This window comes from Tupaia chinensis, unplaced genomic scaffold, assembly GCF_000334495.1.
Source record: "Tupaia chinensis unplaced genomic scaffold, TupChi_1.0 Scaffold000037_13, whole genome shotgun sequence".
In the NCBI taxonomy this organism is placed as follows: Eukaryota; Metazoa; Chordata; class Mammalia; order Scandentia; family Tupaiidae; genus Tupaia; species Tupaia belangeri.
The window spans coordinates 580,304-598,241 of record NW_006159471.1 but is presented as its reverse complement, the minus strand read 5'-3'; the positions used below and the strand labels follow the sequence as shown (position 1 = coordinate 598,241).

The 17,938-nt window shown below is 50.9% G+C and overlaps 1 protein-coding gene across 1 annotated transcript in view; it reads left to right on the top strand.

The window, feature by feature from the left end:
• Positions 1-17,938, top strand: part of FCGBP (Fc gamma binding protein) — a 52,100-nt gene that overhangs the window by 21,233 nt on the left and 12,929 nt on the right. Inside the window, exons 7-16 of the mRNA XM_027771620.1 lie at positions 2,930-3,522; positions 6,656-7,238; positions 7,355-7,554; positions 9,738-9,879; positions 10,776-11,113; positions 12,331-12,904; positions 13,197-13,813; positions 14,114-14,657; positions 15,986-16,554; positions 16,780-17,353. Coding sequence (XP_027627421.1) covers positions 2,930-3,522; positions 6,656-7,238; positions 7,355-7,554; positions 9,738-9,879; positions 10,776-11,113; positions 12,331-12,904; positions 13,197-13,813; positions 14,114-14,657; positions 15,986-16,554; positions 16,780-17,353 — 4,734 coding nt within the window. The remainder of the gene's footprint in view (positions 1-2,929; positions 3,523-6,655; positions 7,239-7,354; positions 7,555-9,737; positions 9,880-10,775; positions 11,114-12,330; positions 12,905-13,196; positions 13,814-14,113; positions 14,658-15,985; positions 16,555-16,779; positions 17,354-17,938) is intronic.

Sequence of the window (17,938 nt, the reverse complement as noted above, 5' to 3'; positions counted from 1 at the left end):
GTATGCCCAAAATCCTGGGAGGAGAATGGAGGAGAAGGGATTGCAGTGTGGCCATCCCCCCCCCGGGGGGGATTTCTACTTTGTTTCTCTGTCTCTCTCTCTCTCTCTGTCTCCCGCAAGAGCACATGCCTATGTCTCCTGTAAAACACTGGAGCCCAGCCCTCTCCTCTCTGCTTTACTTCACTATTCACACACCTACCTGGCCACTTAGACAGTCAGTGGATTGCCTTGCCTCAGATGTGGGTGTGGGAATGATATTCAAACAGTTTTGTTTACCTCTAAAAAGAGTTTAGAAAGTCATACATCGCCCATCTGATTTTTAAATATTTTTAAATCTCTTCTTTATTCAGGCCAGCAGGTCACATGGAGGTTAGGGAACTGGATCCCATTTGGTCAGCTGTAGGGTCCAAGTCCTGGACCCAGCAGCTTGAAAACCATGCCTGGCGTATACGCATGGGTACCCAAAATGTTGGGAAGAGAAGGGACTGTGGTAGGGCTGTCTCCACTGGGGTGTGATTTCTCACTTTCCCTCTCTGTCTCCCTCTGAGTGCATGTACCCTATAAAAAATGGTATTTATTCATGATAAATCATATACATGAGAGAGACAAGTACCCTCCACAGGATCTGATTGTGCGTCAATCCCCTTCTCTGTCCTCCAGCCTATAGGATCCTGGGCATTTATGCACATGTCCAGCATGTTTCAGATTGAGCCATGCCACATAGCTGGTCCAATGATTTTTTTAATTTTTTAATTTATTGTTGAAATATAATTTAAAAATATATTTTTAATTTATTGTTAAAAATTATATAGCTATTATAAGCAGATACCTTGATCAGTTTTCAACAAGAGAACACATCTATATAAACAATCTCAAATTCAAGAAAAAGAACAGATAAGTTCTCCTACCCAAGAGGTAACCACTATTCTGACTTTAAAATTTTTAAACTTTATATAAATGGAATCATGTTATAGGTCTCATTTTTGTTTGGTTGGTTAGTTGTTTTTTGTTTTGTTTTGTTTTGGAGAGGTTTTTGCTATAGGATGTATGCGCTCACCAGAAAGAGACAGAGAGACAGAATGTGAGAAATCACTCCCCAAGGGGGATGGCTATGACACAGTCCCCTCTCCTCTTGGGATCTTGGACATGCACACACATGCACCTGTCATGAGTTTAAGCCACCGGGTCTGGGACTTGAAGCACAATCGACTACAATGAGTCCAGCAACATAGCCATTAAGCCAATTGCTGGTCCCACAGGTCTAGTTTTTATCTTAATTGCAAAAGATAAAATTTCCAGCAAGTGGTAAGTGTTAGCTTTCTTAAAAAAGAATTATTTAATTTTATTTATCTTTTTTTTTCAGAATTACTTGTTTTATTTTATTTTTTAAATTTTTTGCTATAGCACAGGTATTCTCACCATAGAGAAATGGGAGTTGGGGGGGAATAAGAAAGCAAGCCACTCAGTCTGGGACTGGAACTGTGGTTGGCCACATGGGAGACCAACACCTTAACCACCATGCCACCTTCTGGCCCCATTATTATTATTTTTTAATTTACTACAGGGCACATGCACTCATAAGAGAGAGAAAATAAGGAAGCAAGCCCCCAGCTCCAGGACTTGAAACACAGCCATGTGGGAGTTCAGCACCTTGAACCACAACACCACCTGCTGGCTCAACTTTAAAAACTCTTTTTTTATGGTAAAATTAGAATGGATCCTGAAGTAGACTAGGATAGTGAACCCTCATATACAATATCCATCATCTAGTTTCTGCAGTTATTAACATTTTAAAATAAAATTGTTGCTTGTTTGTGTTGCTTTTTTTAAAAGAGGTTTTTGCCATAGGGCACATGCACTCATCAGAGAGAAAGACAAAGACAAGACAGTGAGAGGGAAAGTGAGAAATCACCCCTAGGGGGGATGGCCATGTCACAATCCTTTCTCTTCCATTCTCCTCCTGGGATCTTGGGCACGCATGCACACAGGCCCAGCATAATTTTCAAGCTACCAGGTCTGGGACTGGAACTGTGGTCGGCCATGTGGGAGTCCAGTGCCTTAACCGCTATGCCATCTGTTGGTCCCTTGATTGTGTTACTTTTAAATACATTCAATGGATATGCAATACACAATGGTACATATGGTACAGAGTTTTGTCCATTGTGAATAGTCCCTGGTTTGTTTGTTGTTTTTAATAGATTGGAGGAACTGGAGTTTGAGGAGGGGATCAGGAAGGTTTTGTTTTGTTTTCTTTAAATACTGGCTAAATATTTAATTACTATTATAGAAGGCAGAATTGAAAATGTTACATTCACAAATACACTGCATAGATTATTCACGTACATACACAAGCATCTGCATGTTTAAAATATGTACCATGGGGACCAGCAGATGGCGGAATGATTACATGACTGGACTCCCATGTAGTCTATCGCAGTTTGAGTCCTAGACCCAGTGGCTTAAACTCGCGGTGGGCGCGTGGGCATGCGTGCTCAAGATCTCAAGAAGAGAGTGGAGGAGAAGGGATGGCGGCATGGTCACCCCCCGGGGGGTGATTTCTTGCTTTCTATCTCTTTGTCTCTCTGTCTTTCTGGCGAGCACATGTGCCCTATAGCAAAATCTCTCAAAAAAAAAATATGTACCATGTATCAACAACCTATAACCAACTTAAATGAGATCATTAAAGACATTAGAGATAACCCCAATCTATAGTTATATTGCAATTAAATCTTAATTATCAGAATCAGGGTAACTGTATCATCCAGACCCCACTGAACACAGCTCCTTGCAACTGGATCTCTTATGTGTGAGTGTGTAGTGTGTGTGTGTGTGTGTGTGTGTGTGTGTGTGTGTGTGTGAATGTGTTGGGGGTCAACTATTTCACCTCAGGAGCAGGAATTTCTGACCCCTATGACTCTTCTCCCTGCAGCACTTACTTGTCCGCCCCATAGCCACTACGAAGAGTGTTCCTATGGCTGCCTACTATCTTGTGGAGACATCCCAGTGCCCGGGGGCTGTGGCTCGGAATGCTATGAGGGCTGTGTGTGTGATGAGGGCTTCGTGCTCAGTGGTGAGTCCTGCGTGCCCCTGGCCTCCTGCGGCTGCGTACACCAGGGTGTCTACCATCCACCAGGCCAGACCTTCCATCCCGGACCTGGCTGCGATTCCCTTTGTCACTGCCAGGAAGGTGGTCTGGTATCCTGCAAGCCCTCCACCTGTGGCCCACATGAGGCCTGTCAGCCGTCCGGTGGCATCCTAGGCTGTGTGGCTGTGGGTTCTACCACCTGCCAGGCATCAGGAGACCCTCATTACACCACTTTCGATGGCCGACGCTTTGACTTCATGGGCACATGTGTATATGTGCTGGCTCAGACCTGCGGGACCCGGCCAGGCCTGCACCAGTTTGCCGTCCTACAGGAGAACGTGGCCTGGGGCAATGGGAAAGTCAGTGTGACCAAGGCGATCACAGTGCAAGTGGCTAATTTCACCCTTCGGCTGGAACAGAAGAAATGGAAAGTCACGGTGAGAGCAAAGGCAACACGTTTGGGAGGGGCCTTGGGATGATGTGGGACTCTGTAGGGGGCACAGGGGAGCGAGAGAATGTGAGAAGCGTGGGGTCTGTGAGGAAAAGAAATGCCCATTAGAGCCCAAAGTGGAGGCCAAGGAGGGAGGAGGCCTCAGGGACCTGGCTGCTGAGTGTCCCTTTCTCTGTCCCTCAGTCTCCCCTTCTCTCTGTCCCTCAGTCTCCCCTCTTTCTGTCCCTTGTTCTATTTATTTACTATCCCTCTGAAAGTTATCTCCTTCCTCACCACCTGCCTCACCTCCTCCCTTCTACTCCATCTTCACCCCCCACCCCCACCCTCATCCTAGCCACTTCCTTGGGTCTCCCACCTACTGGCAGCATGGGGTGTAATAAGAAAGTGAAAAGTTCAAGGATGGGAAAAGTTTAAGGGTAGTCTGAGGGTCTTACCCCCATTAACAACATGGACAGTTGCAGACTTCACATGGCTGGCCCCAGGCCTTGATGGCTGCTAAGCCTTGCATCTGCAGTTTCCTTTTATCCTTGCAGCAATGGCCAGAAGCACCACAATTTGCTTTAAATTCTTTAGAGGGAAAGGTCTCATTTCTGACCTAAATTCCCCCAGAAAAGACAGGACCTGAACCACGACCATGGCAGGAGGTAGCACACTGTATGTACCCTGTGCCACTCGTGGCACTTGTCCGAAACTGGCATTTCAGCCACTCTGGAGGGATTTCCCCAGAGAGCTGCCAAGATGTGGGCCACAGCCACTGTCCTAGCAGCAGTACTCCTGAGGCTGTTGATGGGTCACTGATTAACAGGGCCTCACAGTGCACCAGGTGTGGGTTCCACAACCTAATATATTCCCTAATATAGTCAAAGCTCCTTGAGTAGAACCTAGCATATAGTTAGCTCTAAATACACATGAGTTGTTGGTGTTCTTGGTATTTGCATCTCACTGAATACCCCAGCTTTCCTATGAGGTAGAAACTATTAATATTATCATTCCTTAGATGAAGAAAGTGAGGCAGAGAGGTAGAGTCACTTGCCCTTCACCACTGCCCAGCCATGTTTGGGAAGGATGGCACTCAATTATGTTTTGGGTTGTTTTTTTTTTGGGGGGGGGGGGTTTGGGGGGGGGGGCTTGGAGAGATTTTTGCTATAGGGCATGTGTACTTGCCAGAAAGATAAGAGAGAGACAGATAGAAAGCGAGAAATCACCCCCCCCCCGGGAGGATGACCATGCCGCAATCCCCTCTCCTCCATTCTCCTCTTGGGATCTTGGGCATGCACGCACACGCACCCAGCGTGAGTTTAAGCCACCACGGTCGATTACATGGGAGTCCAGCAAGCAACATAGCCATTACGCTAACTGCTGTTCCCACCTCAATTATGTTTTCAGGAGACTCAAGTCAGAAGCCTGACTTTCCAGCCACTGATACTTAAAGCAAAAACCCTAGTCCTAAGGCAAAAACTTAAAAAAAAAAAAAAAAAGAGGAGCTAGCAGATGGCATGGTGGTTAAGGTGCTGGACTCCCACGTGGCCGACCACAGTTCAAGTCTGGACCTGGCAACTTGCTTTCTCTCTGGTTGAATTGAATAATAATCATAGCTAAAATTAAACACATCATTCTTTAAAAAAAAAAAAGAGAGAGAGAGAGCTAGTAATAATAATGAGTGTTTCAGGGTCAATCCTTGCATTCCTTTCTTAAGTTTTTTGCCATAGGGCACATGCACTGAATGGAGAGACAGACAGAGGGAAAATAAGAACTCACCTCCCAGGGGGATGGCCAGCTGCAATCCCTTCTCGTCCATTATCCTCCTGGGATTTTAGACATGCACATATATGCAACGGCATGAGTTTCAAGCCTCCAGGTCCGAAACTTGAATTGCAATCAGCCATGTGGAAGTCCAACTCCAGCTCCTTAACCACCACCTATTGGTCCCATCCTTCCTTCCTTCTTTTTTTTTTTTTTGTTTTTTGTTTTTTGTTTTTTGCCACAGGACACATATATTCATCAGGGAAGAGAGAGAGAGGGACATTAGGAAATAACCCCCAGGGATGATAGCCACACCACAATTCCTTCTCCTTCATACTCCTTTCAGGATCTTGGGCACACATACACACATGCCAGCATGATTTTCAAGCCATCGGGTCCAGGATTTGAACTGCAGTCAACCATTTGGGGAATCTAGCCCCCCCCCCCCCTGCCAGTCCCAATCCTTCCATTCTCTCTCTCTCTTTTTTTTTTATTTTTAGAAAGCATCTTTATTTTTTCAGGAATTATTTTAACTATTTCCATGTGCCAGGCCTTTTTTATTATTTTTTATTTATTTATTTATTTTAGTTTGACCACAAAGAAACAGAGTGAGAGAGAGAGAAAGTGAGAACAGAAGCCTCCAGGTCTCAGACTCAAACTGTAGTTGGCCATGTGGAAGTCCAGTGCCCTTAACCTGCCAGCCTCTCCAATCCTTCCATTCTTGATCACTGTATCAAGTAGCAAGTATGGGGTAGCTGGAAAGGTTGTTACTCCATTGAGCACTGTATTCATTTCCTGTGGCTGTTTTAACAAATTACCACAAACTTGATGGCTCAAAACAACAGAAATGTGTTGTCTCCCACTTCTAGAGGACATAAATTGAGGCATCAGTAGGGCTGCATCCTCTCTAAAGGCTCTAGGGGAGCCTTCCTTGCCTTCTTCCAGTTCCTGGTGGTACCAGATATTTTTTGGCATGTGGCAGCAGCACTGCTGTTCTTGGCTTTGTCTTCACCTGGCCTTCTCCTCTGCTCTCTATGTCCTCTCCTCCTCCTCTTCTAGCTCTTATAAGGACACTTGTCGTGGGATTTAGAGCCCACCCAAATACTAGATGGTCTCATCTGGACATTATTATCCTAATTACATCTGCAAAGATGCTTATTCCAAATAAGGCTTCATTCTGAGGTTCCCGGAGGACGTATCTTCTGGGGACCACTGTTCAACCCCTATCAGACCCTATTGTCATACCCATTTTACCATTATGGAAGCTGAGACCCAGAGAGGTAATGTCGCATCCATCTCCAATGTCAGACAGGGACTTAAGAAGGGTCTGCCCTCTCAAATGTACCTTCTGATACATGGCATCTCCTGCCACCCAGGTGAACGGTGTGGACATGAACCTGCCCGTGGTGCTGGCTGAAGGCAAGATCCGAGCCTTCCGACATGGCTCAGATGCTGTGATCGAGACCGACTTCGGCCTACGTGTGGCCTATGACCTTGTATACAATGTGCGGGTCACTGTCCCAGGCAACTACTACCAACAGATGTGTGGCCTGTGTGGAGACTACAACGGTGACCCCAAGGATGACTTTCAGAAGCCAGATGGCTCACAGGCAGGCAACCCCAATGATTTTGGCAACTCCTGGGAGGAAGCAGTGCCTGGATCTCCCTGCCTGCCACCCACTTGCAAGCCAGGCGAGGACTGCAACCCAGAATGTAGCCCCGAGTTGGAGCAGAAGTACCAGCAGGAGCAGTTCTGCGGGCTTCTCACCAGCCCCACAGGTCCCCTGGCCTCCTGCCACAAGCTGGTGGACCCCCAGGGTCCCTTGCAAGATTGCGTCTTCGATCTCTGCGTGGGCGGTGGGAACCAGAGCATTCTCTGTAGCGATATCCACGCCTATGTGAGTGCTTGCCAGGCAGCTGGAGGTCACGTCGAGCCCTGGAGGACTGAATCTTTCTGTCGTGAGTGAGGGAAAGTCTGAGGGGTAAGGGGTAGGAACTGAGGCACAGAAGGGGTAGGTTGTGGGTTCACAGCCCCTCCCTTCCTGGGACTCTGACCAGCACCTTGCTCTTTGCAGCAATGGAATGCCCTCCCAACAGCCACTACGAGCTCTGTGCGGACACCTGCTCCCTGGGCTGCTCAGCTCTCAGTGCCCCACCACAGTGCCCGGATAAATGTGCTGAGGGCTGCCAGTGTGACCCTGGCTTCCTCGCCAACGGCCAAGCCTGTGTGCCCATCCAGCAATGCGGCTGCTACCACAATGGTGTCTACTACGAGGTAGGAATCCAGCCATCCAGGCAGGACACGAAGGCTCATCCTGGACCCCTTCCCCATGCCTGTCAGCCCTGTAACCTGTACTCTTGACCTCTTGAGTGTTCCCCATAGCCTCTCCATTGACCCGCCATGGTCCCACTTGTCTTCTCTCACCTGGATCCTCCCTGTGTGGCCATTCCTCCTGAGGGGTGCCTACTCACTTTCTCTCTCTCTGTCTCTCTCAGATGAGCACACACATCCTATGATGAAAAGCTTAAAAAGAAGGGGGGGAAGAAAAAAATAAACATATGCCAGTTACCTATGTGTGTGCATGCCCAAAATCCTGAGAAGAGAATGGAAGAAAAGAGATTATAGTGTGATCAGGCCCCTGGGCGTACTTTCTCACCTTCCTTCTCTCTTTCTCTCTGACTCTCCCTGGTGAGCACACATGCCCTATAACAAATCAAATAAATAAATAAAACCTTCCCCTGGCTCCCAGATCAGTTTTGGCTTTGTATCCCAGGTTTGGTTAGAGGTGGCCTTCCTGAGATATCTCTGTTCTACCAGCTGCTAACTCCCTCTGTTTCCCTTACCACTCTCTCATAGTCCTTTTCCTTTGACTTAAGATGTTTGTCTCCAGTCTGTCTCCCCCACAGGACTGCATGCTTTCTGTGGGCAGCAACATCTCTATTTTCACACAACTGTTAACAGTGATAACAGTAAATACATAGATGGTGCATACTTATGTGCCTGTTACTGTTTCAAGTACCATGTATAAATATTTTATTTGTATACATGAGGGATCTTTTTTTTTTAGAGGTTTTTTGTTATAGGGCGTGTGCGCTCGCCAGAGAGAGAGAGACATAGAGACAGAAAGCGAGAAATCACCCCCCAGGGGGGATGGTCACTCCGCAATCCCTTCTTCTCCATTCTCCTCTCAGGATCTTGGGCACGCGCGCACACGCACCCGGCGTGAGTTTTAAGCCACCGGGTCCGGGACGCGAACCGCGGTCGACTACATGGGAGTCCAGCGACATAGCCATTATGCTAACTGCTGGTTCCCTATGAGGGATCTTTTAAAAAATTCATGGACAATGCATATTTTGAAAAATCTGTGTAGGGATTGCAAAATTTTTACACCAAAGTAAACTCATACTTTAGTCCCATTTTCCATGAACTTTTTGAAGTTTCAATGTATGTATGCATTACATACATATCATTTTTTTCCCCTATGGGAAATAGTCTCTTTGTTGAAATAGTAGTTTTACATTAGAAAACAAACTGACAAACTTCAAGGCACATTGAAACTGACAAGGAAATTGAGGAGTTAAAACTGTCAGATGATACTTACATGGTACTGCAGATGGTCCTTTTTCCCTGGAAGGTACTTATAGCAAACAAGCTTTATTATGAAGATTTTCAAACTTACAAAGGTTGAGAGAATTTTTTTTAATGTCTCTAAAGGGCACATGGCACTCACTGGAGAGAGACAGAAAATGAGAAAACTTCCTCCCCATAAGGAGTGGTCACACCAAAATACCTTCTCCTCTCTCTCTCCCTCCTTTCATGATTTTGGGCAAACATGCATTATTTCTCAAGCTGCCAAGTCCAGGTCAAACCCCATGGTCAGCCAGGTGAAATCCAGCCACTTTAGCCAGGCCACAGGCCAACCCATGATTCATATGAATCTCCATGTGCCTACTCTTTACCCTGCTTCAAAAATCATCAACATTTTCTCAATATTATTTCATCTCTATCCTTCTTTCCTCTCCAGTCTGGATTTAGTAAAAGACATCCCTTTTCATCTGTACATTACATGCATTAACTCACTTATGCCTTCATAGGTAAGGGTCATTATTAGCTACAACTTACAGATGATGGAGAGGTTATATGATTTGCCCAGGGTTACATGATTTGGAAACAGCAGAAACAGACTTCACACCAGGTACTCTGTTTCTGATACCTATGTCACTGTTTCTCCTACACAGCAAACATTTAGTGGGAGTTTCGGAATAAATGAGAGTAAGTGAATGAAAATGAGTGTGTTGGGCCCAAAGTCCATGCTATACCTCAGTTTCACAGCCAAGAGGTTACTCTGCTGATAAATGTTTTTCTATCTCTTGGACCCCTCTGTACCCAGAACACTACAGTTGCTGGGTCCAGTTCCACCTGAGGGACCCTGATGGCCATGTTTTTTATCCCCACAGCCGGGGCAGACAGTCCTCATTGACAGCTGCCAGCAGCAGTGCGTGTGCCATGCAGGTAAAGGCATGGCATGCCAAGAACACAGCTGCAAGCCGGAACAGGTGTGCCAGCCCTCAGAAGGAGTCCTGAGCTGTGTTACCAAAGGTGCTGTGCTGGGGCTGGTGCTAGTGGGGCTGGGGACAGAGGACAAGGGCCCAGGAGCAAGGGTGGTATGATTGGGATATTCATGGTGGCAGGTCAGAAGACTAAGGATTGAGTTCTTAGGCCTGGGGACCCTTGGGCTGGGTTCTCAGGGCATAGACCATCCAGTCTGGGAAGCAGGGATCTTTGGGATGGAATTCAGACCATAGGACCCTCAGGGCTAGGTTCCCAAAGACCCATGTTAGAAATCCTCTGGATAGGGGCCAGCAGGTAATATAGTGGTTAAGGAGCTGGACTCCCACATGATTGACCACAGTTCAAGTCCCAGATCCATTTACTTGAAACTCGCTCTGGATGCATGTGCGTTAATGTCCAAAATCCCAGGAGGAGAAAGGATCTGGGACTCAGATGTGGTGGTTCCCAGGAGCCTAAGGCTCTCCATAGACAGCCATGGGCCTGGGGTCTCAGACATGAGTGCTCTCAAGGCTGGTATCTCAGACCCAGGGACCCCTGGGGCTCAGGTCTCAAACTGAGTATCTTGAGGCTAAAATCACAAGCAAGGGGACTCTGGGGCCTAAGTCTCAGACAAAAGGCCCCTAGAGCCTGGATCATGGTTTCAGGAACCTCTGGGGTCTGAGTCTCAGAAGTGGGGACTCCTGACACCTGTGTATGGGACCCAGCCAACAACAGGGCCTGCATGTTAGACATGGAGACTCTCAGGGCCTGGTCTTGGGAACAGCAAACTGTAGGACCTGGATCTTAGATGTGAGGCCCCTAGAATCTGGTCTTATCTGTAGTAACCCTCAGAGCAGTACACTGGCACAGGCTGGAGCAAGTGATAGAGAGAAGCCATCCTTAGGGTAGGCAGCCCCTCAAGCTCCTCTCTCCTCTGTCCACAGACCCATGCCACGGTGTGACATGCCGGCCACAGGAGACATGCAAAGAACAGGGAGGCCAGGGCATTTGTGTGCCCAATTACGAGGCCACATGCTGGCTGTGGGGTGACCCACACTACCACTCCTTCGATGGCCGGGACTTTGACTTCCAGGGCACCTGCAACTATGTGCTGGCAACAACTGGCTGCCCAGGGGCCAGTGCCCAGGGCCTGACACCCTTCACCGTCACCACTAAGAATGAGAACCGGGGCAACCCTGCTGTGTCCTATGTCCGGCTCGTGACCGTGACTGCCCTCGGTACCAACATCTCCATCCACAAGGGCGAAATTGGCAAAGTCCGGGTACGTTCAACGGAACGGTCCCCTGAGCACCTTCCCCATCATGATAGGGCGGGAGGGGTCCTGACAGCCACAGTTAGGAGCTCAAGGTTTTCTGTCTTGACCTAGGCCTGCAACAAAATGGAAACAGAAACAGCAATGATTATAGCCCAAATATCAACCTTTTTAAATGAGCCTAGTCCTCAGCTGAGGGCTTTAATATAGAACTTCAGCCTTTTGCCTTTTTATAAACCTAGGTTTGGATCCAGACTTTCCTGTTAGAAGCTTTGTGATGCTGGGCAAATGACTTTACTTGGTGGGTGGGCCTCACTTTCCTGATCTGTGAAATGGACATCATACAGGTCTTGCGCCACAGTAAGGTGGTGGGTAAAGTGCTCAACTCAGCCTGGCTTCCAAGGCACCTATGAGTACCTGTTGAGCACACCCTCCCATGCACCACCCAAGGGGGCTGTTTGTGAGAGAGAGTGTGTGAGGGAACAAAAGAGAACTCCAGAGACTTGAACACAGACAAAAATTCAAGGAGAGAAGGAGAGAGCGATGGGCCACACTCTCGGCCCAGGGAGATGCAGATAAATTGCAGCTCACAAGAAGACTGAGGATGGAACAGGGCAGGCACTCAGTAGATGATGGTGAGTGACTGGGAGAGACGTCCATGCTCAGAGATGCCCAGGGGTTAGGAGAGAGGAAGGGAGGACAGGGGAGAGAGATAGACAGAGAGACAGAGTGAGCAGGTAAGATATGGAGCAAGACCTAGAGATGTACCCCAATAAAGAGAGGGACCCAGAGAGAGAGAGACCAAGACAGGGACAGAGAGACTTGGAGAGAAAATGCAGAGAATGAGCCGAGAGAGCCAGAGAAAGAGAGAGACAGAGGCACCGACTCAGAGACAAAGAGGAGAGAAACTCAAGAAAAGAGAAGGGAAGATCCAAAGAGCTAGACATAGGTGAAGAGAGAGCAAGAGACACAGAGAGACAGGGAGAAAGGAGGGAGATAAAGCACGAGAGAGAGAGAGAGCAAGAAAAAGTCATAATGTTTCATTCCCCGGGGCCTAGATGAGAACTGACGTCCATAACGTCTGTCAAATGGTGATACAACCACCGGTTGTGAGGAAGGCCTAGGCAGCTCACACCCCCTGATAGACAAGAAGTGGGGGCAGGGGCCACAGCTGGGACACCCCCACACACAGCCTCATTGACCTTTTTGCCTTCTCACCCCCGCAGGTGAATGGTGTCCTGACAGTGCTGCCTGTCTCCACGGCTGGAGGGCGGCTTTCGGTGACACAGGGCGCAGGAAAGGCGATGCTAGCAACTGACTTCGGACTGCAAGTCACCTATGACTGGAACTGGAGGGTAGAAGTGACACTGCCCAGTAGCTACCATGGTGCAGTGTGCGGGCTCTGTGGGAACATGGACCGCAACCCCAACAATGACCAAGCCTTCCCTAATGGCACTCTGGCTCCCTCAACACCCATCTGGGGTGGCAGCTGGCGAGTCCCAGGCTGGGACCCGCTGTGCTGGGATGAGTGTCAGGGGTCCTGCCCAACATGCCCTGAGGACCGGCTGGATGAATATGGGGGTCCTGGCTTCTGTGGACCCCTGGCCCCTGGCACAGGGGGCCCCTTTGCCACTTGCCATGCCCATGTGCCACCCGATAGCTTCTTCAAAGGCTGTGTCCTGGACGTCTGCCTGGGCGGCGGGGCCCATGACATACTTTGCCAGGCACTGGCTGCCTATGCTGCTGCCTGCCAGGCTGCGGGGATTGTCATCGAGGACTGGAGGGCACAGGCTGGCTGTGGTGAGTGCTGGGGGAAACCAGGGCTGGGGCAGGGCGGGAGTGAGGGGGTGGGCAACAGTCTTTCTGAGTCTTGGTTCCCCCTCCTCTTTGTGCCTCCCTTCGGTTACCTCTCTGTCTCTGTTGGACCTCTCTCTTTCATTTCTCTCTCTGTATCCCTCTCTGTCTCTCTTGCTCTGTCTGTCCTTCTCTGTATCTGTCGTTCTTTGTCTCTCTCCCCCCACCCTCTCCTTGGGTCCCACACCCTCATACTGTTTTCTGTTTCTCTCCTTCTCACTCCTTCATTTGCCCACAGAGATTCCCTGCCCAGACAACAGCCACTACGAGCTCTGTGGCCCACGCTGCCCAGCCAGCTGCCCATCCCCGGCGCCTCCCCCAGCACCAGCCCTCTGTGAGGGCCCTTGCATCGAGGGCTGCCAGTGCAACTCAGGCTTCGTGTTGAGTGCTGACCACTGTGTTCCCTTGGATGGCGGCTGTGGCTGCTGGGCCAATGGCACCTACCACGAGGCGGGCAGCGAGTTCTGGGCTGATGCCACCTGCTCCCAGCGGTGCCACTGTGGACCTGGGGGTGGCTCGCTGATCTGCTCTCCTGCCAACTGTGGGCTGGGTGAAGAATGTGCCCTCCTGCCTTCCGGCCAGCATGGCTGCCAACCTGTCAGCACATCTGAGTGCCAGGCTTGGGGTGACCCCCACTACGTGACCCTAGATGGGCACCGATTCGACTTCCAAGGCACCTGCGAGTACCTGCTGAGCGCACCCTGCCATGTACCACCCAAGGGGGCTGAGCACTTCAACGTCACTGTGACCAATGAGCACAGGGGCAGCCAGGCCGTCAGCTACACCCGCAGCGTCACTCTGCATATCTACAACCATAGCCTGACCCTGAGTGCCCGCTGGCCCCAGCGGCTACAGGTGAGGAGGGCTCTGGGTCAGACGGCAGCACGTGGCAGCCCTAGGACTGCCTGAGACAGGAAGGAGCCACCAATCCCTTGAGCACCTTTAGCTCAGCTTGGACAAGATGGAGGGCTTCAGAGCTTTGGTTTCCCCCGCTCTGTCTTTATTTCTCTGTAAAAAAGGGTCTACAATAAGAACCTGCTTCTTAGTAGCATGAGAACCAGTGACACCAAGGGGAGGTCACATGCTAATAGGCGGTAAAGTCAGGATTCGAACCCACATTCGCGCTGCTCACGCCTCCCCCCCTCACTCCCTCAGTTGAACGGCGAACTCGTGGCGCTGCCCTTCCAGCTGGACTCGCGCCTGCGGGCGCATCTGAGCGGCGCTGACGTGGTGGTGACCACCGCCTTCGGGCTCCAGTTAGCTTTCGACGGGAACAGTTTCGTGCGCCTGAGGGTGCCGGCGGCATACGCGGGCACCCTCTGTGGCCTGTGCGGGAACTACAACCAGGACCCTGCAGACGACCTGAACGCAGTGGGCGGGAACCCAGGCGGCTGGCAGGTGGGCGGCGCCCAGGGCTGCGGGGAGTGCGTGCCCGGGCCCTGTCCGCAGCCCTGTACGCCTGAGCAGCAGGAACCCTTCGGTGGCCCTGATGCCTGCGGTGTGATCTCCGCTCCCGACGGCCCGCTGGCGCCCTGCCATACCCTCGTGCCACCTGAGAATTACTTCCAAGGCTGCTTGCTGGACGCCTGTCAGGCTCAGGGCCATCCGGGAGGCCTGTGCCCTGCCGTGGCCGCGTACGTGGCAGCCTGCCAAGCCGCTGGGGCCCAGCTCGGCGAATGGAGGCGGCCGGACTTCTGTCGTGAGTACTGACCCATGCACAGGCTACACAGTGGGGCTTCCCCCATACCTTCCCAGGACTCAATACAAGAACCTTCTCCTTCTTGGGACCTAGAGACCACTCAATTCCTCACCCCCAGCCAGGTGTCTCCTGTCAGAGAAAAGCCTTAACATTCACACGCTGAAATGCAACAGGCGAGGTGCTAAGGTGGGAAAGACTCAGACACACCTAGTCAGAAACCCTGGGTCTAGTACAGACCAGAGGAGGTTGGTGCACACAGATCCCCTAGTCTTATAGATGGGTCATCTCTAACAGTCCCATAACAGTGCACTTGGCCAGACTCCACTACTGTTTCACACACTGAAATACACCTCGTCACATAGAATTGGTGTCATACCTTCAGAGATATCCAGTTAGACTACACGAAGGGACTTCAAAACGTTTGTGGAAAAATGGAATTAAAGTATGAGTTTATTTTTGGCGCAAAATATATATTTTTTGGGGGGGTAGGTTTTTGCTATAGGGTGTGTGCGCTCACCAGAGAGAGAGAGACAGAGAGACAGAAAGCGAGAAATCACCCCCCAGGGGGTATGGCCATGCCACAATCCCTTCTCCTCCATTCTCCTCTTGGGATCCTGGGCACACACGCACACCCGCCCAGCATGAGTTTTAAGCCACCGGGTCCGGGACACAAACCGCGGTCAACTACGTGGGAGTCCAGTGACATAGCAATAACACTAATTGCTGGTCCTGGTGCAAAATATTTTTAAATCAATGCTTTTTTTATATCTATAATACACATTTCCACAAACTTTGTGTATTTCCTTCCAACACACACACGCACTCACACACTGAGACAAACTAGTCAGATACACCCAGTCAGAATCAGGACTCTGCCTCAGGCAGAGCAGATCCATGCACACTCACAGTCAGATTGTCCTGGGCAGTTCCCTTCAGGTAGACCTTGGTCACATTTATCTTGTCAACTTCACCCAAGTTGGATACACATCAGTCACACCCTGAGACAGACCACTCCAGAAACTCTGCAGATGCTCCAGGTGCTCTGCAGATGCTCCACTTACACCCAAGCACCCTCACGCAGCTTCATACCCCATGGTATTGATAGATCTGGTCCCAACCCCAGTCACAGTAATATCCAGAGATACCCAGAGCTGGTTCTAATCCTGCATATTCCGGCCAGCTATACATGATCAAATTCACCCAGGCAGTTGTCCCATCCCTCACCCATTTAGGTACACCCAGGTTGATCCCAGCAGATTCTTCCACTTAAGACTTCCCCCTGACCTTCACCATGGCACCTGTCTGACTCACCCATCTTGTCCCCACAGCCCTCCAGTGCCCTGCCCATAGCCACTACGAGCTCTGCGGTGACTCCTGCCCTATCAGCTGCCCAAGCCTCTCAGCACCCGAGGGCTGTGAGCCAGCCTGCCGAGAGGGCTGTGTCTGCGATGCTGGCTACGTTCTCAGTGGTGACACCTGTGTACCCCTGGGCCAGTGTGGCTGCCTCCATGATGGCCGCTACTACCCACTGGGCGAGGCCTTCTACCCAGGCCCTGAGTGCGGGCGGCACTGTGAGTGTGGACCAGGTGGCCAAGTCACCTGCCAGGAGGGCACAGCCTGTGGGCCCTATGAGGAGTGCCGCTTAGAGGATGGTGTCCAGGCTTGTCATCACAGAGGCTGTGGCCGCTGCCTGGCCAGCGGGGGCATCCATTATGTCACCCTCGATGGACGAGTCTACGACCTGCATAGCTCCTGCTCCCATATCTTAGTTCAAGTCTGTCGCCCAAAGCCTGGGGATGAGGACTTTGCCATTGTGCTTGAGAAGAATGCAGCTGGAGACCCACAGCGCCTGCTGGTTACTGTGGCTGGCCAGGTTGTAGGCCTGGCTCGGGGACAGGTGAGTGGACCTGGGAGTTCTGCAAGGAGGGACACAACACTAACCTGGAGGATCAGGGAGTGTGACAATGTTCTACCCTGGGGTCATGGTCCCCCCCTCGGGATTTTGAGGGAAACATGACACTATCCTAAAGGACAGAGAGGGACACAGCTCCTCCCCAGAGATTTGAGGGGACAGCCTTACCTGTGGTTCTGTGAGTCCCTGACCTACCTACTCTCCGCTCAGGTCACCATCGATGACGAGGTTGTGACCCTACCTGTGGCTGTGGGCCACGTGCGGGTGACTGCTGAGGGTCGAAACATAATCCTGCAGACGACCAAGGGGCTGCGGCTTCTCTTTGATGGCGATGCCCACGTGCTCATGTCGATTCCCAGCACTTTCCATGGACGGCTCTGTGGCCTCTGTGGGAACTTCAATGGCAACTGGAGCGATGACTTTGTCCTGCCCAGTGGTGCAGTGGCCCCCAGCGTGGAGGCCTTTGGAGCTGCATGGCAGGCACCCGGCTCCTCCCAGGGCTGCAGTGTGGGCTGCGGGCCTCATGGCTGCCCTGTGTGCTCAGCAGAAGAGACGGCACCATACGAAAGCAACAAGGCCTGTGGGCAGCTCCGCGACCCCCAGGGCCCCTTTGCCACCTGCCACGCGGTGCTGAGTCCCTCTGAGTACTTCCGCCAGTGCGTGTATGACCTGTGTGCCCAGAAGGGCGATAAAGCTGCCCTCTGCCGCAGCCTGGCAGCCTACACAGCAGCCTGCCAAGCAGCCGGCCTGGCCGTGAAGCCTTGGAGAACAGACAGCTTCTGCCGTAAGTCTCTATGGGACCCTTGGAGGACACCAGACAAGCCCTGGGAGTGAATTCTGACCTGTTCCTTCTCCTTTCAGCACCTCAGGGGCAGTCTCTCCCTGTCGAAGTGCTTTCCCCTACAGCATACTCTGCTGGTTTTCTTCCACCCCTTGGGCTATTCCTTCTCAGACTCCTTTCAGGATTTCACTTACCTCATACCTCGAAGTCACTTCTCTCCTGGGGCTCTATCCTGGACTCATTCTGTGGTGACCTGAACAGCAGGGTCAGATGGGGTGAAAGTCCACACAGTAAAGCCTGAGTCCATGGCTTATCTGGACACCCCCGGACAAGATCCCATCCCTTTATATCCCTGCAGGACAAGGCGTTAGCTTTCCAAACCAGGGCTGAACCTCTCCTTTAAATCCCCAGGGCAGGGACAGGTCCTCAGACTCTTCAGTACCAGGCAGTGACCCCTTGTGTCTCCTTCAGTCTCCTCAGGGCAGAAGCCACACACATGGCCATCATCCACCCCATGGCTTGATTCTGTCCTCTGTGTTGACAATGGACACTCTCTCTCTAGCCCCGAACTCCGCCCCAGGGGCCTGG